The sequence below is a fragment of the Mesoplodon bidens genome (assembly GCF_964165515.1).
Source record: "Mesoplodon bidens genome assembly, chromosome: 19".
Classification (NCBI taxonomy): Eukaryota; Metazoa; Chordata; class Mammalia; order Artiodactyla; family Ziphiidae; genus Mesoplodon; species Mesoplodon bidens.
The window spans coordinates 21,782,900-21,806,565 of NC_138179.1; the positions used below are offsets into that span (position 1 = coordinate 21,782,900).

General features: G+C 50.4%; 1 protein-coding gene across 1 annotated transcript in view; it reads left to right on the plus strand.

Moving 5' to 3' along the window:
- DNAH2 (dynein axonemal heavy chain 2) overlaps window positions 1-23,666 on the plus strand; it is an 89,302-nt gene that overhangs the window by 19,556 nt on the left and 46,080 nt on the right. The window contains exons 10-31 of the mRNA XM_081220076.1: window positions 176-381; window positions 890-1,019; window positions 1,285-1,467; window positions 1,970-2,184; window positions 8,549-8,695; window positions 9,501-9,657; window positions 9,909-10,148; window positions 10,443-10,631; window positions 10,828-10,975; window positions 11,698-11,890; window positions 13,260-13,460; window positions 13,556-13,712; window positions 14,077-14,251; window positions 14,655-14,818; window positions 16,679-16,840; window positions 16,941-17,044; window positions 18,068-18,224; window positions 18,376-18,458; window positions 18,549-18,729; window positions 19,654-19,792; window positions 22,904-23,121; window positions 23,337-23,438. Coding sequence (XP_081076202.1) covers window positions 176-381; window positions 890-1,019; window positions 1,285-1,467; window positions 1,970-2,184; window positions 8,549-8,695; window positions 9,501-9,657; window positions 9,909-10,148; window positions 10,443-10,631; window positions 10,828-10,975; window positions 11,698-11,890; window positions 13,260-13,460; window positions 13,556-13,712; window positions 14,077-14,251; window positions 14,655-14,818; window positions 16,679-16,840; window positions 16,941-17,044; window positions 18,068-18,224; window positions 18,376-18,458; window positions 18,549-18,729; window positions 19,654-19,792; window positions 22,904-23,121; window positions 23,337-23,438 — 3,651 coding nt within the window. The remainder of the gene's footprint in view (window positions 1-175; window positions 382-889; window positions 1,020-1,284; window positions 1,468-1,969; window positions 2,185-8,548; window positions 8,696-9,500; window positions 9,658-9,908; window positions 10,149-10,442; window positions 10,632-10,827; window positions 10,976-11,697; window positions 11,891-13,259; window positions 13,461-13,555; window positions 13,713-14,076; window positions 14,252-14,654; window positions 14,819-16,678; window positions 16,841-16,940; window positions 17,045-18,067; window positions 18,225-18,375; window positions 18,459-18,548; window positions 18,730-19,653; window positions 19,793-22,903; window positions 23,122-23,336; window positions 23,439-23,666) is intronic.

Here is a 23,666-nt window from a genome sequence, read left to right on the forward strand (position 1 = left end):
CTGTTATCACTGCCTTAGTATCTCATATTTCATTCTGCAGCTAAAATTCACCCCGGTAGCCCCTTGCATCTGGTTGGTCCTCCTTAGTTTTTAGCCATTTAAAGCTAAACCAAAGAGCTCAGGACAGAGAGGTTCAGAAAGGAGGGCAGGAAGCCTCACGCTGACTTCTTTGCAGGTATGTGACTGTCAGTTCCATTTTGCCCGCTGGGAAGATGGCAAGCAAGGTCCCCTTCCCTGCTTCTCTGGCGCCCAGGGGCCCCAGATAACACGGGACTTGCTGGAGATTGAGGACATCTTCCACAAAAACCTGCACGTGCTGCGAGCTGTTCGCGGGAGCATCCTGGACGTCAAGAACACCTCTTGGCACGAAGACTACAATAGGTGAGAGCATCACAGGCAGGCCCCCGGGGTAGAGCAGGGCAGGGAGGTCGGGGAGGTGTGAGCAGAGTGTACTGGGGAAGCGTGGAGGCCACAGGTCAGGGATGGGGAGGGCAGGGGGACTGCAAGGAAGGAGGTGGCGGCTCAGACCCAGGGTTCCAGAGTCAGCCTTTCTGGGCTTGGATCCCGCTTCTGTCACAAACTAGTTACGTACATTGTTCTACCAGCTGGGACCTCTGTTTCCTCACCTATAAAATACAGTTAGTGATAAAGCCTACCTCACTGCACTGTTTTTTTTTTGTTTGTTTGTTTGTTTTTGTTTGTTTGTTTGTTTTTTGTTTTTTTTTTGTTGCTGCACTGTTTTGAGGGATAAATGGATTAATGCGTGTACAGCACTCAGTGCCTGGCACCTAGGAAGCCCTCAGTACAGAACGCATAGAAGTCTTACTCAGGGGATGTCCTTCGGGGCAGGCGAGGGCACCCACCCTTCAACATGCCTCTAACGGTGCAGGTTCCGGGCTGGAGTCAAGGACCTGGAGGTGATGACTCAGAACTTGATCACCTCCGCCTTCGAGTTGGTCCGCAACGTGGAGCATGGGGTGCAACTGCTGGACACCTTCCACAGGCTTGCAGCCCGAGAGGTGCGGCTGCCCGCTTGCTTCCTCCACCCCTGGTTCTCTTCTGCCTTCCTTCAGTTCCTCCTGGTCCTTCCAGACACCATCCAACCTCCGTTCATGCTCTCTCCCATGTCCTGAATGGCCAGTGCCTCTTTTCTTCCGCTGTTCCCCCAGTGTCCGGATGCCTTGGGAGCGGGACTCCCATGGCAGGGGTGTAGCTTTCCTCCAGGGTGGAGCTGCAGGGAACCCGCATCCCTGGGTGTGTTGTCAACTTCCTCTTCTTCATCAGACTATCAAGCGAACATATGACAAGAAGGTGGTGGATCTCTACATGCTGTTCAATAGCGAACTGGCCCTCGTGAACCATGAGCTGAGCAAGAAGTGGCCATACCTGGAGCCCTACATGGCCCAGCATTCCGGGCAGGCGCACCGGGTGCGGATCCTACGACATCGCATCGACAGGGTCATGAACGTAAGCCTGGCCTTTTCCAGGACTTGTTCTCAGTGCGGCAATGGTAGAGTTTGCAGGCTGAGCCCAGTGCTGGGGCAGGAATGGGGTGGGGGGCAGGGGCGGGGGGTTGTCTCCAGAGAGTCTCCCTGGAGAGGTTTCCCGACGGAGACTGAGTCTGTCCAGGGGGTGGCAGACGTAGTGATCTGTCCTGAGGAAGGGCTCATGCTAGTTTTCGACCTTGTGCCTCTTAAATTCCTCACCTCCTGTGATGGACTTCCTTTTCCCAACTTTTTTCCTCGAGCTGAATCTCTGTGCTTCTCTTTCTTCATTTGGACTCCCTCTCTCATTGTGCCATGGCCTCTTCCTCTCACCTTTCCTTTGGGCTCCACCTTCCCTCCGAGTCTTCCACATATTGTCGAGTGTCTGTGTGTGTGTCGGGGGACGGGGATGGGGGTCTCAGGGAGATGGTGACTCGGAGGAATGTGGCAGGTGACTCCAGCCATCCCTGGTTCTTCCCCCACAGTGTCTTTCCAATGCTCATTTCCTGCCCCACACCGGGACGGGAGAGGAGAGCGTACACACCTATCAGCAGATGGTTCAGGCCATTGACGAACTGGTTCGAAAAACCTTCCAAGACTGGACATCAACGCTGGACAAGGACTGCATTCGGCGGCTGGATACGCCGTTGCTACGAACCAGCCAGGAGAAGACGGGCATGCTGGACGTGAACTTCGACAAGTACGACACCCTCCGTGACGCCCTCCCACTCTGCTTGTCCTGTCTTTAGCGCCCTTCCCTTCCCCAACCCTCCCCAGAGTTGAACTCCTATCTCTTGGTTTCTCTCTCCATTCTTCTAAATCTCTCTTATCCCTTAATATGTTTACTACCACTTCTTAATTTTAATTTCACATTTTATCTTCAAAAAAAACTGATTGAAAACAGAAAAACCCCAGTAACCTACTCAACCAGTTATGTAGGCGCTCTGCCACTAGGTGGCCGTGATGGCGCAGCGAAACCTTCCAAACTGTGAGCCACCAAGGGGCCTCTCCTGAGAACTGATGGGCGGTCAGATCATGTCCTCTCCTACAGCTTTAGAATCATGACATTTTCATATCACCACTGTTTTAAATTTAATTAATCCATTTATTAATTATTCAAAAATATATAGCGAGTGCCTTCCACATGCTAAGCGCCGAGATGGGCGCAGGGAATGTGTCCAGTGGCGAAGTCCCTGCCCTCTGTGGCTCTGTAAGTGAACAGTTCTACCCTGGAGCCATGCCGCCTTCCCATATAAGATGCAGAAGAGAGAAAAGAAGGAGCTATGTAAGGCAGCTGACTACAGAGATGACAAACCTTCTTTTTATTTATTTATTTTATTTATTTTTGGCTGCATTGGGTCTTAGTTGCGGCACGCAGGATCTTCGTTGAGGCATGCAGGATCTTTTGTTGCGGCGCGTGGGCTTCTCTCTAGTTGTGGTGTGTGGGTTTTTCTCTTCTCTAGTTGTGGCATGCAGGCTCCAGGGCGCGTGGGCTCTGTAGTTTGCAGCACGCAGGCTCTCTAGTTGAGGCGCGTGAGCTCAGTAGTTGTGGTGCGTGGGCTTATTTGCCCCGCGGCATGTGGGATCTTAGTTCCCTGACCAGGGGTCAAATCCACGTCCCCTGCACTGTAAGGTGGATTCTTTACCACTGGACCACCAGGGAAGTCCCGAGATGACAAACCTTCTGATGACAGCATTTTCCTAATCGGAAGGAAATAACTTTCTCCTTGATTGGTTTGGGCTCCCTCTGGTCATCAGCGAGGCCCTATAGAAAGGTTACTTCCCACGCTTCTAGGCTGTTGCTACTAGATTTGGCTTTAACTCATGGAATGTCCTTATCTGTTGGGGCAAATGTCTATAGAAGGGGCTTTGCCAGAGAGGGCCTGCGTGGAGATGGAGTCTGGGACAGAGACACTGAGTGTGTCGTCCCGGGAGCCAAAGGCAGAGTAACCGTGGGGGAGATGACACATGATGTCTGAGGAAGGAATCAAAAGAACTGAGACGGAGAGACAGTGCTGAGTGTCAGGTCAGAGAAATGAGGGTAAGGCAGCAGTGAGAAGCCACACGGATCAGGAAACAGGTGACAAGCAGAGTGTGAAGATGAGGGTAAGAGGTTTAAGATAAGCCTTTGACCAGGGAGGGGTGTCGAGATCTGCTTTGATAGGGTTCATGGTTTTTTGAGGTATGGCCAAGCAGGATCCCCCCAAAATGGCCTCATGAATCAACAATAAAGTTTTGAAGAGATGGGAGTCTAGGCCAGGGTTACCCCGGCTGTGACATTTGCAACCACATAATGAGGTTGAATCTGCAAGACACATTGTCCCATAAAGCTGGGTACCCCCGAAGGCACTGAGTTTGGAGAGGCACCCAGACATGCTTGGAATCACATGAATATGAGCACACATAGCCCACCAATTGCCCTTTTCCCATGAATTAAACGATTGTATTCAAATAACAGAATTTTATTAAACATCAGTGATCGCTATTTACATTTTTTTTTTTTTTTTTTTTTTTTCTGCGGTATGTGGGCCTCTCACTGTTGTGGCCTCTCCCGTCGCGGAGCACAGGCTCCGGACGCGCAGGCCCAGCGGCCATGGCTCACGGGCCCAGCCGCTCCGCGGCATATGGGATCCTCCCGGACCGGGGCACGAACCCGTATCCCCTGCATCGGCAAGCGGACTCTCAACCACTGCGCCACCAGGGAGGCCCGCTATTTACATTTTAAGTATGAGAAAAAACAAGAGTTGAGAGAGAGGTAAAGAGGGGCCATAGGTCAGCACTGGTTGGTGGCTGCTTCTTTCTAATCCTCAGGGCCAGCCTGTGAGAGTGAATAAAGCATAAGCGTCAGTGCCAGGCCGACTAGAGTTCGAAGCCTGGAGCAGGTCTGTTCTGCTGTGTGACCTCAGGCAAGCACTGCATTCCTCTGAGCCTGAGTTTCCTTATCTACTTAAAGAAACCTTTTCTGGGCTTCCCTGGTGGCGCAGTGGTTGCGAGTCCGTCTGCCGATGCAGGGGATGCGGGTTCGTGCCCTGGTTCGGGAAGATCCCACATGCCGCACAGCGGCTGGGCCCGTGAGCCATGGCCGCTGAGCCTGCGTGTCTGGAGCCTGTGCTCCGCAGCGGGAGAGGCCACAAACGGGGAGAGGTCACAACGGTGAGAGGCCCGTGTACCGCAAAAAAAAAAAAACGAAAAACCTTTTCTGATATGGTCATGAGGCGAGATGACATGTAAAAATCCTTGCAAAAAATAAACAATCAAGAAACATTGTTTTCCCTTTAAAAAGATGGCCTCATAGAACTTGGTGTGAACACAGTATTTTCAAAACAAATTTTGCAAGGTGATATAATAGTTTTAATTTTTAAAACATTTTCACCTTTTAGAAGGGGTAATAAATGCATGTTCTAAAATTCAAAAGTCAGGGCTGAGAATGAAAAATCTCCCTCCACTGCTGTTCCCCAGTGACTCTGTTTCTGTCTAAAGAAAGAGTCAAAGGACTTCCCTGGTGGCGCAGTGGTTAAGAATCCACCTGCCAATGCAGGGGACACAGGTTCGAGCCCTGGTCCAGGAAGATCACACATGCCATGGAGCAACTAAGTGTGTGCGCCACAACTACTGAGCCTGCGAGCCACAACTACTGAGCCCATGCACCACAAGTACGGAAGCCCGCACGCCTAGAGCCCATGCTCTGCAACAAGAGAAGCCACTGCAATGAGAAGCCCATGCACCACAACGAAGAGTAACCCCCGCTAGCTGCAGCTAGAGAAAAGCCCGTGCATGGCAATGAATACCCAAGGCAGCCAAAAAATTTTTAAAATATGAAATAAATTTTTAAAAATATATTAAAAAAAAAAGAAGAGTCAAGGTTACCAGTTTCTTGTGTAACATCCCAGGGATAAGAGTGTATGTCTATCTAAGTACACTTTTTAACATGAATAGTAGCATACCGTCCTCACTATTCTGTACTTTCAAAGTGTTCTCAAAATCATTTATTTAATTTTTCCATTATAAAATTCTTCATCCTTTTAGAAGATTTGCAGAATGCAGAAAAGTAGAAGGAAGAAAAAAATTCCCCCAAAGATAACCACTGTTAAAGATTTGGTATATTTTTTATCACTCCACCCCACCCATTTCATATGGTTGCTTTTTTTTAATTTTTAAAATCATTTTTAAATTAAAAATTTTAAACTACAAAAGTAGTGCATGCTCAGTGTGAAAGAAAATAAAAGAGATTGATGTAGAAGTATATAAAGGAAAAACTGAAAATCCAGCACACAGCCCCACTCCGTAGAGGTAACCATGATTACCATGTAATCAAAAATACACACTGCACACATAAAACAGGATCCCATTATAAACAGTATTTTTGCAACTTGCTTTTTTTTTTTTTTTAAGGTTAACAATATGTGTGGGAGATTTTCCATTCTGTATGTGCACAACTACATAATTATTTTCCACGGCTTATAGCATCCCATGATTTTGCTGTAATTAATTTAATCCATCAACCCACTACTGATGGACTTAGAAGTTGTACCGTTTCCATAAGGTTCTTGAATATTCTGTGCTGGGCGCTTTCAGCTAGGCTTCCTGCATCTTGTTCCCTTCCCCCCACAGTGGTATGTCCACCTGATGTTTGAGCTTAGTGCCCACATAGCAAGGATAAACTTAGGAGACAACTTTTCTGTCTGCCGTGATCATCTCTTGTCGAGGGACACATTGGATATTTATCTCAAACACCATTGCATAATCTTTACAGTAGAGCTTAACAAGACAACTTTGGGCCAAATATTTATGGCCTGGGTTTAGCCAAAACCCAAATAATGGCTAAAACACTTCTTCCAGAGAGAAGAGTTACCCCCATCCTTTGGCAGTTGTTGTCTAGAGAGATCTGTTTTAAGCTGCTTTACATTTTTGTGGCTTTATGATAAACTACCTCAATCCAGTAAATAATGTATGGGGGGAAAAAAAAAGCTATGATCACGGGGAAGGATTTTGAAAAGTTTGGGCTCATTAAACCAGTAAAGACATCCAAGACAGTTTCAGCTTTTCCAAAATGTATGAAGGCTCCAAGGAGGGTCAGATAACTTTATCAGGTTTACTTTTTTGTGTTCATGGTCTAGATAAGATCTTGAAATAAGCACGCTCTTCAAATGTCCTGATTGTCCTCAGAATTACCTGACTCTCCCTTCATTCTGGGAGCCTTCCAGTCCCTAATGGCACCTATTTTATCTCACAAGGGGTTTTGTTATCCCACCTTATATCCCAAATATTTGAACTCTGAAGTCCAAATTGGCTTTTACCAGGTTTTACAGCCAGACCAGCCTTACAGATAGTACTTAACACAAACATATTCCAGATGTCGTCTGTACCCTGGCTGAAAAGAGCTGTGTTATTGCTGTGTATGTAGCAGACTCCTCTGTGTAGTGGGACTTCTCCAGAGCAGGACAGGGGACGTTGGCGTCTGTCCGTGTTTTGTGTATGGGACTTCCTCTTCCTCCTTTTCTCCTGCTCTGACGGCACTTTCTCCATCTTGCCGGTTCATTCTGGACTGTCAGCACCAAACCCAGCCAGCTTCCCTGTCCTACCTCTACTGCCTGACCACTTGTCTGAGGACAAATCAGAAAATATTTTACAAAAATTATTCCCCAGGCTGATTTTTTTTTTTTTTTTTTTTTTTTTTGCGGTACGCGGGCCTCTCACTGTTGTGGCCTCTCCCGTTGCGGAGCACAGGCTCCGGACACGCAGGCTCAGCGGCCATGGCTCACGGGCCCAGCCGCTCCGTGGCATGTGGGATCCTCCCGGACCGGGGCACGAACCCGTGTCCCCCGCATCGGCAGGCGGACTCTCAATCACTGCGCCACCAGGGAAGCCCTATATCTCTCTTTTGATTTAAAAATTTCCTGCTCTCATTTTTTAACTTCTAAGAGCCCTCTTGGTGTCCCTTTTCTAGCATCTTGTTTCTGTTTCACGGATGCTCTTTTGTCTCTTATCTCTCTCTGAGGATGTTCGAGGTGGTTTTGTTTGTTTTTCTTTTGAGGGTGGGCTGTCTTCTTTCTGCACAACCGCTGTCCCCTCTCCTTCCCTTCTGGTTGCTTTTTTCTGTTTGTTCTGACTCCCACCTTTTGTGCTAGGAAAGACAGAGACCAGTGTTCTGTAACCCTTGGTTGTCTGTCCATATTTAAGGGACAGGGGCTGGAAAGCTGACTGGCAGCTCTGCTGAGCAGGAAAAGGGGGGCTTCTCAACTGGCAGCCTCACTGCAGGCTTGTCTGTGTGCGCTGTTTCCTGGCGACTCCAGAGGTCATCATCTGTGGGACTTTTCTATTTAGGCTGGTCCGAGGTCACAGAGAACCATCTTTCAAACTTTGCTCCAGAGGGTATAGCTCCAGCCGCCAGAGTGCTGGTTTCTGGGCAGGAAAGGGAGGCGGGGATCTTAACATTCAGTGTGTTCACGGTGACTCACCACCCCTGCTCCCAGTGTATTACTCTCTCCTTCAACTGGGCCCGGGGTTCCCCAGTCCAAAGACCCTCTGTTTGTCTCTGCACTGCCTCCTGAGACAAGAAGCCTTCAGTCTTAGGCTGGGGTGAGGGAGGGCAACTTGCTTAACTACGTAGAGTAGGAGAGGGAACATGGGTAGAGCTGCTTCCTAAACTTTCAACTGCTGGTTCCTGTTATAGGCCCACCTCAACCCCTTTCCTGAGATACTTGGAGACACCCGTCCCCAGGCCTCTAAAGAGGCTTCCCCGCTGTCTCCAGCGCCAGCTGTGCACTCCTCTCCTCCTTATCCATCTGCTTTTCCACTTTCAGATGTTTTCGGTTGCTGTCTTCTTGTATTTGTGGGCTTATGCCTTAGACACGCAAAACCCCCCTTTACTGTTATTTTGGTTATTTGGGGAGGGGAGCAAAAGTCAACGTGTCCAGTCCGCCTTCTTTACTTGGAGGTTCTGCTTCATTGCTTACCTTTAAGGGTCTCCATGCGCCCCAGCCCTGTACCTCTTGGTTGGGTGTTGGTTCCGGGTTACGCCCTTGGGCGGCCCCGCAGCTGCTCTGCCTTTCTTCCTCCCCAAGGTCCCTGTTGATCCTCTTTGTGGAGGCCGACCACTGGGAGCGGCTGCTTTTCGAGACGCCCCATTACGTGGTGAATGTGGCTGGGCACGCCGAGGACCTGCGCATTCTTCGAGAAAACCTGCTGCTCCTTGCCCGGGACTACAACAGGTGGGGCCCTCGCTGCAGCCCTCCTGAATGCCACTTCATGCTCCCTCTTCATCTTACGCGCCCCATGATGTTGTCCATTTCCTACAGTGTGCGTCCTTCACATTTTGTCCATCTCAAAAAAAAAAAAAAAGGTTCCCGTGCTCTCTCGTACGGCCCTACGATTATTCCTGTCCCCTTCAGTGTTGTCTTCTAGCTTTAGAGTAGAGAGCAAAAAGACACCACGTCCCCTCCCACCCCACTGGGCACTTGGACCATATATACGGTCGGCCTGGGTGACTTCTCTAGGAAGCAAGTTGATGGCGTTAGGCTTATGGGCCCAGAACAACATAAGATTCATTGAACCAAGCAAGGCCATGCTGGCCCTCCTCTTAATACCCTTTGTACTCATCTCTGGAGTGGGGCTTAGCTCGGGGTTGGGTACCTTTCTCAGCCCAGTTCAAGTCCAAGGGGATGGGACCGGCAGTCTTGTTTGGGTGTCTAGAACTGCACGGTCCAATGTGGCAGCCGATAGGTGCATGTGGCTATTTCTATTCAAGTTAATTAATCGAAATTAAATAAAATTTAAGATTCAGTGACTCATTTGCACAGGCCACATTTCAAGGGCACCACAGCCACACGTGGCTTGTGGCTACCGTACCAGGCAGCGTGAATGGTAGACCATTTCTGTCATCGCAGAAAGTTTTATTGGAAAGCTCTAGCCTAGGATCATGAACTTTCAGAGTTCTCCACCAAGTGTCCTGGTGTGGAGGAGAGGTCGTCAGAGCTGATAGCTCCCTGTCAGCTACCGGTCTCCTCTTATGCGCAGGATTATTGCCATGCTGTCCCCAGATGAGCAGGCCCTGTTCAAAGAACGTATCCGGTTCCTGGATAAGAAGATCCACCCTGGACTCAAGAAACTGCACTGGGCCTTGAAGGGGGCCAGTGCCATCTTCATCACAGAATGCCGTGTACACGCCAGCAAGGTGGGCTGTGGTCATTAGACCCTAAAGGTCTGCAAGGCAGACTGAAAGGCTGGCATGTGGGTAGTTAATACCTGAGTCATGGGTAGTGGTGGAGAGACCAGGGAGTCGTGTGAAAGAGATGAAGTGTGCTTAGGGAAGTTTTTTTTTCTTAATGTCAGCAACTCTAGCTAGAGGACAGTGGGAGGATAGAATTAGGCCCAGAGGGTCTATCCCCAAGCTGAAACTCCCCCATGGCTGGGGTCTGACTCCAGGTGCAGACGATTGTGAATGAGTTCAAGGCGTCCACTCTGACCATTGGCTGGCGAGCCCAAGTGATGTCAGAGACACTGCTGGTACGCATTAGTGGCAAACGGGTGTACAGGGACCTGGAATTTGAGGAGGACCAAAGAGAGCATCGGGCAGCGGTGCAGCAGAAATTGATGAGCCTGCACCACGATGTGGTGGCCATCATGACCAACTCCTATGAAGTCTTCAAGAACGATGGCCCCGAGGTAGGGGGTCCTGTGGGCAGGGCTTTGTGGGTGGGCAGGTCCTCAGCTCCCCCAGTCCCATCAGACCCTTCTCTTGGTCTTTCCCCTCCCCCCAACCCCCATGTGCTTCTCAAACATCCTGCTCTAGTCTTGGCTTCACCCAACCTTCGGCCTTTCAAACCTCCTTCCTTCAGGACTCGGCGTCCCGTCTTTCTATTGAACGAGCTCGTTCCCCTCCCTGTTGGCTGGTTCTCACTTCCCAGGACCTGCCTTGTCTCCCCTGAGGGGTTCTCTTCCCCCTGCTCTTCCCACCAGATTCAGCAGCAGTGGCTGCTGTACACGATTCGGCTGGACCGCATGATGGAGGATGCCCTGCGCCTGAATGTGAAGTGGTCACTGTTGGAACTGTCCAAGGCTATCAATGGGGATGGAAAGACCACCCCCAACCCCCTCTTCCAAGTCCTTGTCATTTTGAAGAATGACATGCAGGAAGGTGTGGCACAGGTGGGAACCACTTTGCCCCCAACACCCCGAAACCATCACACGTTATTTGCCAGTTTCCGTCAATCCTTATACTTGGCTCTAGGCCCTGACTTTCTCCTACAGCCTCCAGGCCTGGTTCTGCGGTGTCCAGCCTTCCCAGTCCTGAGCCTGTGTCCTCCCGGGCCTGTGCTAAGCCCTCTCCACTGTGCTCCCACAGGTCGAGTTCTCACCCACTCTGCAGACCTTGGCAAGTGTGGTCAATGACATTGGCAACCACCTCTTCTCCACCATCTCTGTCTTCTGCCACCTCCCTGAAATTCTCATCAAGTGCAAGCTTCTTCGTGAGCCCATCTACACAATCGTGGGTGAGTGGGCAGTGGGAGGGCACCAGGTGCAGGGGTAGCAAAAGCTTAGGACCTGGCAGAGCCAGGAGGAGAGACCAGGGCTGTTTCCAGATGTACTGGGCCAGTCATCTCCATGACTGGTGGAAAACCCAGGTCAAAGGGCTGGATTGGGGAAGGGAGAAGGGCCACAGAGGGGGGTCAAAACTAGGTGACTGGGGCTTCCCTGGCGGCGCAGTGGTTGAGAGTCCGCCTGCCGATGCAGGGGACCTGGGTTCGTGCCCCGGTCCGGGAAGATCCCACGTGCCACGGAGCGGCTGGGTCCGTGAACCATGGCCGCTGAGCCTGCGCGTCCGGAGCCTGTGCTCCGCAATGGGAGAGGTCACAGCAGTGAGAGGCCCGCGTACCGCAAAAACAAAAACAAACAAACAAACAAACAAAAAAAACTAGGTGACTGATGCTCAAGGGGTTTGGGGTTTGGGGTTGGGAGACCAGGAAGGACTTGTTTGGGATTGGGGCTGGGCTATAAGAGCCCTAGACACCAACAGGTGAGACATCTGAATCCTACAGAGTAGAGTCATTCTTTTACTTTCGGCCTCCTCCTTCATTTTCTAATGCTCGTGTTTGAGCTGTATTTCTTTGGGAAGGTGCTGTTGGAGGGGAGGTTCTGGGGCAGTGGCCAGGGGCTGGGCTGCAGCTTGGGCTGGGGTGGAAGTTAGTGAGAAGCATTTTGCTGGGTCTTGAAGAGCGGGACAAGGACATCAAGAAGATCCAGGCCCAGATCAGCAGCAGCATGACCAACAACGCAGCCCTGCTACAGAACTACCTCAAGACCTGGGACATGTACCGGGAGATCTGGGAGATCAACAAGGACTCTTTCATTCGTCGATACCAGCGCCTCAACCCGCCGGTCTCTTCTTTTGACGCCGACATTGCTCGGTAAGGAGCAAAGGTGGCTGTGAGGGTCTGTCTTGAAGAGGCGGAGCAGTGCAGGAGGAGGTCTGACCTGGAGGCTGGGGGAGGGGCAGGAAACTAGAGGACGAGCGCCGGACCTAGGGCCCTGGACCTTTGTTTCTCAAGGGGATAGCGATCCGATAAGAGCTGGGCAAGATTTAGGGAAAAAGCTGCTTTGGTGCGGAGTACCTCAGGGTCCTGCTGGGAATGGAGAGATGCTAGGGATCTGAAAGGTGAGAGACGTGAACACTTTCATTTTAAGAACGCAGATGGGAGTTAAATGGAAGAGGATTCTTAAATTCTGATATGAACTCCCGTCTCTTTGTCCTCTAGTCATTCATTCATTCATTCATTCATTCATTTGTTCAAAAAACACCATTGTTATGACGGGTTGTGAGGAATTAAAAACAAAGAAATGAACAAGTTTTTTTCCTCCCAAAGGGCTCTAGTGCAGTAGGGAAGATAAGAATATTGCTGAAACAGCAGTGGCTGTGGCATCTTGAGGACAGTTGAAATCCCAGCTCCACCACTTACTAGTCGTGTCATCTTAGGCCGGTTATTCACAGTCTCTGGGCCTCAGTTTCCTGTGAAATAGGTGTTATACTACCGACCTCATAAGGTTGTGAGGCTGTTAAGTATATGTAGAAGCACTGTGTGAACTCTGAAGCGCTCATGTGCTGATGTGCTCAGTGTTCTTATACAAGCTTCCATGTGATCAGCGCTGTGAGTCAGGTATGCAAGATGCGGGGCAGTTCGATGAAAGGAGAGAGAATTTTCAGCCGGGGGCATCGGGGGAAGGAGGACGTGGATGAAGGGAGTGACTCTGGGGCTTTTCAGGATGGGTAGGACATCAGCAGGCAGAGATGGGCAGCGGGAGGGCATTCCAGGCAGAGACAACAGCACGAAGATGGGACCACGTGAGCATGTTCGCCAAATCGTGAGTATCCGGAAAGGAAGTCAGCAGAGGGGTATATGTACAGCAGCCAACTTAATCCTCTCCGCAGCCTCGCAGGGTGGGTTCTGGTACCATCGCCAGGTTACAGATGAGAAGACTGAGGTTCAGAGCAGTTAAATAACCCGCCTGGCGGCACAGAACTAGTGAGCAGCTCAATGTGAACTCCACCCGGATCTCTGAGCCTCTAAAGCCTTGAATGCAAACCGAGGAGTCTGAAAGCAGCGGTTGGGAAAATGACACGATCACAGCTGTCTGCTGGGGGACGGGTTGAAGCGGGAGACACCTGGGAGCAGAAGAATGCTTGAGCGCTGCTGGCTGGGAGGAAAATATCACCCAGGTAGGGCATCTGGCACGTCTGCCAAGAAAAAGACGTCCTAGCGGGGACGTGGGCCTTTTCAGCTACACAGAGGTGGCTAATAACGTGCAGAAGGAGGAGACGGTCCTCAACATCCAGTTTGTGCTGCTGGACTGCTCGCACCTCCAGTTCTCGCTGGTGCAGCACTGCAGTGAGTGGCAGAACAAGTTCACGGCCCTGCTCAAGGAGATGGCGGCCAGGCGCCTCCTGGACCTGCACACCTACCTGCAGGAGAACGCAGAGAAGTACGGCGGGCGGACGTGGGCTTGGGCCGCGCAGGGGGGAGGGTAGGCCCGGCCTTCGCGCCCGCCCACCCACGCTCTCTTCGCCCACGCTGCAGAATCAGCCACCCTCCCCAGACGCTGGAGGAACTGGGGGTCAGTTTGCACCTCATGGAGACCCTGCAGCACGACATGCCCAACTTGGAGACCCAGATCCCTCCCATACACGAGCAATTCACCATCCTCGAGAAGTACGAGGTGCCAGTTCAGGACAGCGTGAGTTCCTAAGGCGCACGGCCCACCCACCCGAGCCCGGCCCATTCCAGCCCCAGGTTGCCGGGGACGCTGACGCCCCACATCGGAGACCCTCGGCTGTCAGGAGGGAGAGCAGAGAAGTGAGCGGGGGAAGAAGGCCCAAGGCCTCAAAGCCTCTGAGAGCCAAAGTTAACTCGAATGATCTTTCGGGTCACCCTGAGGATCTCTTTCAGGCCCAGCAACTGCTTGTTTTCTTTGAGCCTCATTGCATGTGGAACTTGGACACACATGCTGGTCCAGAGGATCGGAAAAGAGTTCTTCGAAGTGTTGGTGGGATGGGCAGAGCTCCTGCTCATGGGTCACCTCCACTCTGTGATGTCCCCAGGTGCTGGAGATGCTGGACAGTCTCAGCGGGCAGTGGGTCGCCTTCCAGCAAGCTGTGCTGGACAGTGAACAAATGCTGAAGAGGCACAAGGAGAAGTTCAAGACAGGCCTCATTCACTCAGCTGACGATTTCAAGAAGAAAGCACACAATCTTCTGGAAGAATTTGAATTCAAAGGTACCCTTCTCACAACCTCTCCCATGGCTTTCCCTTTGTCTTGACCCAGTCTTTCAAAGCCTAGGTCCTGGGGGAGGTGCAGACAAGGCTGAGCATGGGAAAGAGCCTGGCGCGTCTGTTGGTGACACTCCTGTTGTCGCTGAGTCTTGGCTGGAAGGCAGCAGCCCAGCTCATAGCCTCTCCAGTTTTCTTACACTGACTTTTCATGTCCCACCCATTTCTGACTCTCGAGCCACAGTTAGTAGTTTCAATGCATTCTTTCAGTGCGTTCCCTCTTGTTTTCCTTCTCTTGTGGGAGGAGAGAAGTGAGATTTACCCACAAAGAGGTAGGCAAGCCACGGTGGCCTTTCAGGGGACCTTGGCCTTGAGTGGGAATCTGAACTTCACCTTGGACTCCCCACAGGCCCCTTCACCAGCAACGTGGGGCACCAGGCGGCCCTGGAGCAGATAGCCCACGTACGGGCCATGCTGAACGCCATGCGGGAGGAAGAAAACAATCTCCGTGACAACCTGGGCATCTTCAAGATCGAGCAGCCAGCCTCCAAGGACCTGCAGAACCTGGAGAAGGTGGTGTGCCGAGCAAGGCCCTCGTGGTGACCGAGGGTAGGGGGCAGGAGGCAGGAGAGTGGGTCCCAACCTGCCTGGGAAAACAACCGGGGCCAGGAAGACGGGTACACGAGGAGCTTTTTTTTAAAAATGGGGGGAAAACTCAGGTAACAAAAGACCCATTTTAAAGTGAACGGTTCAGTGGCGTTTAGCACATTGTTGTGTAACCATCACCTCTAATTCTAAAACATTTTCATTACCCCCAAGAGAAACCCTATACCCATTAGCAGTAACCCCCCATTCCCTCTACCCCCAGCCCCTGTCAACCACTAATCTATTTTCTACTTACAGTTGACCCTTGAACAACAATGGGTTTGAATTGAGCAGGTCCGCTTATACGCGGATGTTTTTCAATAGTAAATACTACAATACTACACAATCTGTGGTTGAATCCACGGATGGGGAACCATGGATATGGATGAACTGCGGATGTGGAGGGCAGACTATAAGTTATACACAGGTTCCCTTGACTGCGTAGAGTGTTGGTGTCCCTAACCCCTCTGGTTTTTAATGGTCAACTGAACATGGGTTTTGCCTATTCTGGACATTCTGTGTAAAGGAAAGCATGCAATATGTGACTTTTTGTGTCTGGCTTCTTTCATTTAGTGTAGTATTTTCAAGGATCATCCATGTTGTAGCATGTGTCAGTACCTCATTTCTTTCTATGGGTGAATAATATTTCATTGTATGGATTTTGTTTATCCATTAACCTGTCAATAGACATTTGGGTTGTTTCCACTTTTTAGCTACTGTTAAGTGGTGCTGCTGTGACTATGCGTGTACCTGTATTTGTTTGAGCTCCCGATCCCAATTCTTGTGGGTATGTACGTAGGAGTGGAATTGCTGGATCATATGGTAACTCTATGTTTAAGGTTTTGAGGAACCTCCAAGCTGTTTTCCACAGCAGCTGCAGCATTTTACTCTCCCACTAGCAGTGTACGAGGGTCCCTACTTCTCCACATCCTTGCCAGCATGTCCCCCCTTTACTTTTGGTTCTAGCCATCCTAGTGGGTGTGAAGTATCTCACTGTGGTTTTGACTTGCATGTCCCCACTGACTAATGACGTGGAGGATCTTTTTCTTTTTTTAATATTATTTATTTACTTATTTATTTTGGCCACATTGGGTCTTCATTGCTGCACGTGGGCTTTCTCTAGTTATGACAGGCAGGGGCTACTCTTCGTTGCGGTGTGCGGGCTTCTCATTGCGGTGGCTTCTCTTGTTGCGAGCACAGGCTCTAGGTGCACGGGCTTCAGTAGTTGCAGCACGTGGGCTCAGTAGTTGCGGCACACGGGCTTAGTTGCTCCGCGGCATGTGGAATCTTCCCGGACCAGGGCTCGAACCCGTGTCGCCTGCATTGGTAGGCGGATTCCTAAACACTGCGCCACCAGGGAAGTCCGAGGATCTTTTCATGTGCTTGTTCCCTGAGGCGCTCTTTTTTTTGTTTTGTTTTGTTTTCTTTTGAGGTACGTGGGCCTCTCACTGTTGTAGCCTCTCCCGTTGCGGAGCACAGGCTCCAGAAGCACAGGCTCAGCAGCCATGGCTCACAGGCCTAGCCGCTCTGTGGCATGTGGGATCTTCCCAGACCAGGGCGCGAACCCGTGTCCCCTGCATCGGCAGGCGGACTCTTAACCACTGCCCTGAGGCGCTCTTAAGACAAGAGAGTGGAGGGGAAAAAAATGTGAACTGAGGAGGCAGCTGTATGTTGCCAGGAGGGAAAAACTTCTCAGAATGAGAGGAGGAGAGGCCCTGCGTGTTTGCCAGGGAGGAGGAGGGCGAGAGTCACATCACTCAATGCACCTGTCTGCTCTTGGCCACGAAGGAGTTGGACGTGCTGCAGCAAGTCTGGGAGATCACCCGAGACTGGGAGGAAAACTGGAACCAGTGGAAGACCGGCCGGTTCCTAACCCTGCAGACGGAGGCCATGGAGACCATGGCCCACGGGCTGTTTCGCCGCCTCACCAGACTGGCCAAAGAGTACAAGGTGCGTGGGGAGAGGGTGGGGGGCCGCAGGCAGGCCGGCTGAGGAAGGGGCCATGTGGGAAAGATGGTCACGCCTTCTGACACCTCTCGCTTTTGCTCAGGACCGAAACTGGGAGATTATTGAAACCACTCGCTCAAAAATAGAGCAGTTCAAGAGGACCATGCCTCTCATCTCGGACCTGCGAAACCCCGCCCTTCGAGAGCGGTGAGGCTGCCCCTCGGCTCCTGAGGGTCACCCCCTGGCCTGGCCGTCACCTGGTTCTCCCGGTTGTCCCCTCCATGGCGTTCCTAGCTCTCTCTGCCCCTCTGTTCACCAACACGCGCCTTGAAGAAGGCTTCCCAAGAGCCCACCGCCGTCCTCTGTCTGTCACGTCGTCCTGGGCTCTCCAGCCTTCCTGGCCCTTTCCCTTCCGTCTGCCCTCGAGTTATGTCGTCTGTCAGAGCTAAGCTTTACGACTTCTGTCCTACAGACACTTGCATGTTGTAGCCCAAAGCCTAACTTTTGTCCTTTAGGAGTTTTGCTTTTGTGCCTTGTTTAAGAGGACCCCGTCTACCCCAGAGTTGTAGACACACTCTCTCCATACTTTCTTCTCATACTTTATAATTTTGCTTTTCAAGTTTACCTCTTTTAGGGCATCTGGAATTTATCACATGATAGAAGAGGGCTTTGAAACCATTGAGGCTAGGATAAACTATTTTATAAATGGTGTTTTAATAATTATCTATCTATTCATTTAGGAGTAAGTAATTTTACTTCTTTGGTATTGCCTCCAGCATAATGTTTTTGGCAATGCTTCACTAATAAGTATTATGCAGTTAAGTATCACCTAACCGCTTTTTTTGCTTAAGTTATTTACCCTCTCTAAGCCTCAGTTTCTGCATGTGTAAATGGAATAACATGTATAGAGTGGTCCTCATTTATAGAGTGGCCATGAAAATGAAATGGTTCGCGTAAAGCAGCTGGCCCAGGACATCATCTATAGTGAACCTGCACCCATCCGTCCTAACTCCCTCTCCAGAGAGTCAGCACCTCAATCTCTGTATTCTCCACAGTGCCTCAGGTTGTATTTTAGAGGCTATTTAGTAAATATCTGTTGAATCGTGAATTAATAAATACACGGAATCATAATATCCCAATGGGAGAAAGCCATTGGGGAGTGATGCTGATACTTTCCAGTAGGCTCTGGTGTTCCAGCGTCCTGATCTGACCTTTTGTCCCTGGCTGCAGGCACTGGGATCAGGTCAGGGATGAGGTCCAACGGGAGTTTGATCAGGAATCTGAAAGCTTCACCTTGGAGCAGATTGTGGAGCTTGGGATGGATCAGCATGTGGAGAAAATTGGGGAGATCTCTGCCTCAGCAACCAGAGCGCTGGCTCTAGAGTTGGTACGACAGAGTCCTTTCCCATGGTCCCTCATTTCCTAAGCTTCCTGAAACAAAGGCTTCCAGCTTTTCATCATCTGATGGCCTCTCCCCGCTCCTAATACCCTTGGGGACTTAATACCTGATTGATCTGTTCCCCAATTTCTTTCCGCAGGCATTACAAAACATTGCCAAGACCTGGGATGTGATTCAGCTAGACGTAGTCCCCTACAAGGATAAGGGCCATCACCAACTCAGGTAGACAGGGCTGTGTGACCTGGGCTGCAGAGTGGGGACCGAGGCTTGGCAGATGGGGCTGGACTATGATTTTGATACCTTCCACCGCAGAGGTACAGAAGAAGTATTTCAGGCACTGGAAGATAACCAAGTGGCTCTGTCTACCATGAAGGCATCTCCTTTCGTCAAGGCCTTTGAGAAGGATGTAGACCACTGGGAATGCTGCCTCTCCCTCATTTTGGAAGTTGTTGAGATGGTGCTCACAGTGCAGCGTCAGTGGATGTACCTAGAGGTCAGGATTCACTGCCTGAGCTCTCCCTACCTGCTGTTTTTTTGTTTGTTTGTTTTTTCGGTACGCGGGCCTCTCACTGTTGTGGCCTCTCCCGTTGCGGAGCACAGGCTCCGGACGCGCAGGCCCAGCGGCCATGGCTCACAGGCCCAGCCGCTCCACGGCATGTGGGATCCTCCCGGACTGGGGCACAAACCCGTGTCCCCTGCATCGGCAGGCGGACTCTCAACCACTGTGCAACCAGGGAAGCCCCCACCTGCTGTTTTTTTTTTTTTAAATTTTTTATTTATTTATTTATTTTATTTTTGGCTGTGTTGGGTCTTCGTTTCTGTGCGAGGGTTTTCTCTAGTTGTGGCGAGCGGGGGCCACTCTTCATCGCGGTGCACGGGCCTCTCACTGTCGCGGCCTTTCTTGTTGCGGAGCACAAGCTCCAGACGTGCAGGCTCAGTAGCTGTGGCTCACGGGCTTGGTTGCTTCGCGGCATGTGGGATCTTCCCGGACCAGGGCCCAAACCCATGTCCCTGCATTGGCAGGCAGATTCTCAACCACTGCACCACCAGGGAAGCCCCCACCTGCTGTTTTGACTCCTTTATTTGTATAGGACCTAGATAGTTGCCCTGTTATCGGCCCCGTTTTCCCACCTCTAAAGCCATTCTTCACCTGGGACCTAGGCATCTGACTCTTGGTTATTACCTCTCATCTTCAGCCCCCTCCTTGAAAAGCCTGTGTTCTTTTTCCATTTTTCTTCTCGGACCCACATACCTGGCCTCCCAATCCCAAGTTTCCTTCTAGAACTTGAGCATCTTGCCCTTTGGTTCTGATGCTCTTTATCTTCTCCTCAACTGTCATTCCTGGTCTGAGAGCAGGGAGCAGAGTGTGGAGAGTGTGTGAGAAACAGCCTCTCATGCCAGTTGTTTGGCCCTTCAGAATATCTTCCTAGGAGACGACATCCGCAAGCAGCTGCCCAATGAATCAGGCTTATTTGACCAAGTCAACGGCAACTGGAAAGACATCATGGACCGGATGAACAAGGACCCCAATGCTCTCCGGAGCACCCATTATCCAGGTCTGAGCCCTGACGTAACCTCAGCTGGTGCTATATGTATGTGAAGTCATGGCCACATTCTTCATTTACTGAAAGATTGACCAATGCACCTGGCTGTGCTACCATCACCACCACCTCTTCTAAGCATTAAATAGTAGTTCCGTAAATTAAACTCAACACATATTTGAGCAGAGTACAATATAGTGGTTAAGAGGATGGCATATGGAATCAGACAGACCTGAGTTCAAAATCTGACTCATGCCTTACCGATTGTGTGCTCTCAGGCAGCTTGCTTCCTCCGTACTGCAGTTTCCTCACCTGTAGTGTGTGTGGGGTTAATGATAGCTATTTCTCAGGGTCTTTGTAAGGATAATAGAGGAGTATGTAGCACTCAGTACAGTGTCTGGCATAAAGTTAGTGCTCAGTTATTAGTACTGTGCCTCAAGAAACACTGATCGAGGAATCACTCTTCTTCTCTAGCTGGTTCATTCGATGAGATGATGCAGGTAAATGAGATAATGCAAATAAAGCACTTGTCACATTAAATGGCACAGAGAAAACCTTTGGTTACTATGAGCTATTGTTATTACCTTGACTTTAATTGGTTTATCAGATTAGCTAGTCTTTAATGTAGACATTTTGGTAGGCATGGGGATTGGGTAAGGGGATGGGGAAGAGATGTACACATAGTGACGTCTGGTTGATTGTGCTCGATTGGGGTAAAGAATGAGGAAGTCATGTTTGGCGATGGGTACCTACAGTGCATGTCCTGAGAAGAGTTTTGGCATGGGGTACGGAAGACCTCTTTGTTTTGCCAAGGGCCAATCTAACAATTCTTCATTTTCCCAAGAACCTTAAGTATACACATCAAAAAAATTATTATTCAATTACTCTGGTAAAATATAAGTATTAGGATGTGCAAAATTGAGTGACAACATGAAATTTTTAGAAATAATATTTGAGATAATTGACATAATTACATTTTAGAACAATTTATAAGCAGAGCCATCTCTTCGCTGAACACACAGAACAAAGCTGTGTTGTCCACTGCTACCGGGTCTCCCTGTGGTCTCCAGGGGCTACTCAGGTGGTCGCTCAAAGGTTCTAACAGCCTGTAGGCTTTGTACTTGAAGGCCTGAGGGTCACCTCAGAGTTCAGACTCTGTGACATCCATGCTTTCTTCAGAAAGCTAGAAACTTGGAAGACCAGGAGATAAGCTAATCAAAATCTAATGCTGGGAGAAAACTAACATTATCAAGAACCTACAAATGTGAACACATTTTATTTTATATCTCGAATTCTTCTTTGAGGTGGATCTTATTACCATTTTACAAAGAGGTAAAAGCTCCCTGAGGTTAATTGACATGCTAATTAAGTGAAAGAGCCGCAGTTTGGATGGCCATCGTCTGCCTCCCAATCTAGTGCTCTTTTTTTTTTTTTATTAGTTTCTGCTTTATAACAAAGTGAATCAGTCATACATATACATCTGTTCCCACATCCCTTCCCTCATGCATCTCTCTCCCTCCCACCCTCCCCATCCCAACCCTCCAGGCAGTCACAAAGCACCGAGCTGATCTCCCTGTGCTCTGCGGCTGCTTCCCACTATCTATCTACCTTACATTTAGTAGTGTATATATGTCCACGCCTCTCTTTCGTTTTGTCACAGCTTACCCTTCCCCCTCCCCATATCCTCAAGTCCATTCTCAAGTAGGTAGTGCTCTTTTTTTTTTTTTTTTTTTTTTGTGCGGTATGCGGCCCTCTCACTGCTGTGGCCTCTCCCGTTGCGGAGCACAGGCTCCGGACACGCAGGCTCAGCGGCCATGGCTCACGTGCCCAGCCGCTCCGCGGCATGTGGGATCTTCCCGGACCGGGGCACGAACCCGTGTCCCCTGCATCGGTAGGCGGACTCCCAACCACTGCGCCACCAGGGAAGCCCGGTAGTGCTCTTTTTGTTTGTTTGTTTGTTTGGCCACGCTGCACAGCTTGTGGGATCTTAGTTCCCCAACCAGGGATCGGAACTGCGCCCCCTGCAGTGGAAGCTCGTAGTCCCAACCACTGGACCGCCAGGGAATTCTCTCTAGTGCTCTTTTTGCTCTGTCACTAGGGACACTGGCAACCCCAGTGACTGCAAACCCCTTTCATTGTGTGCATGTGATATGTATTTAAATCTAATGGGGTTTTTTTTCAATTTATTTATTTTTGGCTGCATTGGGTCTTCGTTGCTGCACACGAGCTTTCTCTAGTTGTGGTGAACAGGGACTACTCTTTGTTGCAGTATGTGGGCTTCTCATTGCGGTGGCTTCTCTTTCTGTGGAGCACCGGCTCTAGGGGGCGCAGGCTTCAGTAGCTGTGGCACATGGGCTCAGTAGTTGTGGCTCACGGGCTCTAGAGTGCAGGCTCAGCAGTTGTGGCGCACGGGCTTAGCTGCTCCACGGCATGTGGGGTCTTCCTGGACCAGGGCTCAAACCCTTGTGCCCTGCATTGGCAGGCGGATTCCTAACCGCTGCACCAGCAGGGAAGTCCCAAATCTAATGTTTTAACTTGTTGAATTGTTTATGTGCAGAACAAGCTCTAATTTTCAGAAGCTCTTGGGATGATCGGCAGAGCCCCACTTCTTTGGTGGGAAAGGACTGATGGGAGATGTAGTTATATTAATGGAATTGTATAATTAATACGTAATGTATAATGCGTACAATAGTGTATAATGAATACTTAATAATGAATTAATGAAGAGGATGGGAAAAGAGTGACTGGGGACACTGCATCTGCTTCCAAAAACCATATGGCAGTCTGTGCCCCAACACTCAAGAGCTGGCAAAGTGGTGGGCTTCCCTGGTGGCACAGTGGTTGAGAGTCCGCCTGCTGATGCAGGGGACACGGGTTCGTGCCCCGGTCCGGGAGGGTCCCACATGCCGCAGAGCGGCTGGACCCTTGAGCCATGGCTGCTGGGCCTGCACGTCCAGAGCCTGTGCTCCGCAGTGGGAGAGGCCACAGCAGTGAGAGGCCCGCGTACCGCAAAAAAAAAAAAAAAATAAATAAGAGCTGGCAAAGTGGATATAGTTGGAGGCTCCAGATCTACTCAGGGCAATGGTAAAAGGGCCACCAAATATCATTCACTGTTCTCTTCTCCAGGCCTCCTGGACACATTGATAGAAATGAACACAATCCTGGAAGACATCCAGAAGTCTCTGGATATGTATTTAGAGACCAAGCGCCATATTTTCCCCCGCTTCTACTTCTTGTCCAATGATGACCTCCTGGAGATTCTGGGCCAGTCCCGCAACCCAGAGGCTGTGCAGCCACACCTCACAAAATGCTTTGACAACATCAAATTGCTGAGAATGCAGAAGGTCAGTAGAGGTGGCCATGATGCGAAGGAGGACAGGGGAGGGATGGTGACGTCAAGGTGTTCAAGGCCTCGGAGGGGACCGTGCCCTCCCAGCAGGAGGGGGATATAATGATTCTGGGTATCTGGGACAGAACTTTCTAGAATTGGTAATACAGAGGGGAGGGGGGAGGAGCAGACATTACCCTCCAAGGGCTCAAGAGCTTCCTGTTTCTGCAGGTCGGGGGACCCAGCAGCAAATGGGAAGCGGTGGGAATGTTCTCGGGCGATGGCGAGTATGTTGACTTCCTCCACTCGGTACTTCTGGAAGGGCCTGTGGAGGTGAGCTGCAACGAGGGCCTAAGAAGCAAGCTGACTCTTCTAAGTTTGCTTGGCTCTGTGAGGAGAGGGCATCTCTGTGAGGGGATATTTGTCACTTTTTGCCCTCCCACCTGGCATTCCTAAAACTCTTAACCTCTACCCTGCACCTGAAAGTCGCACAGTCTGTCCCCTAGCCTCCATTTCCCTCAGGGACGCAGGCCGGCCGCTTCCCAGCTCCTGCTCTTCTCT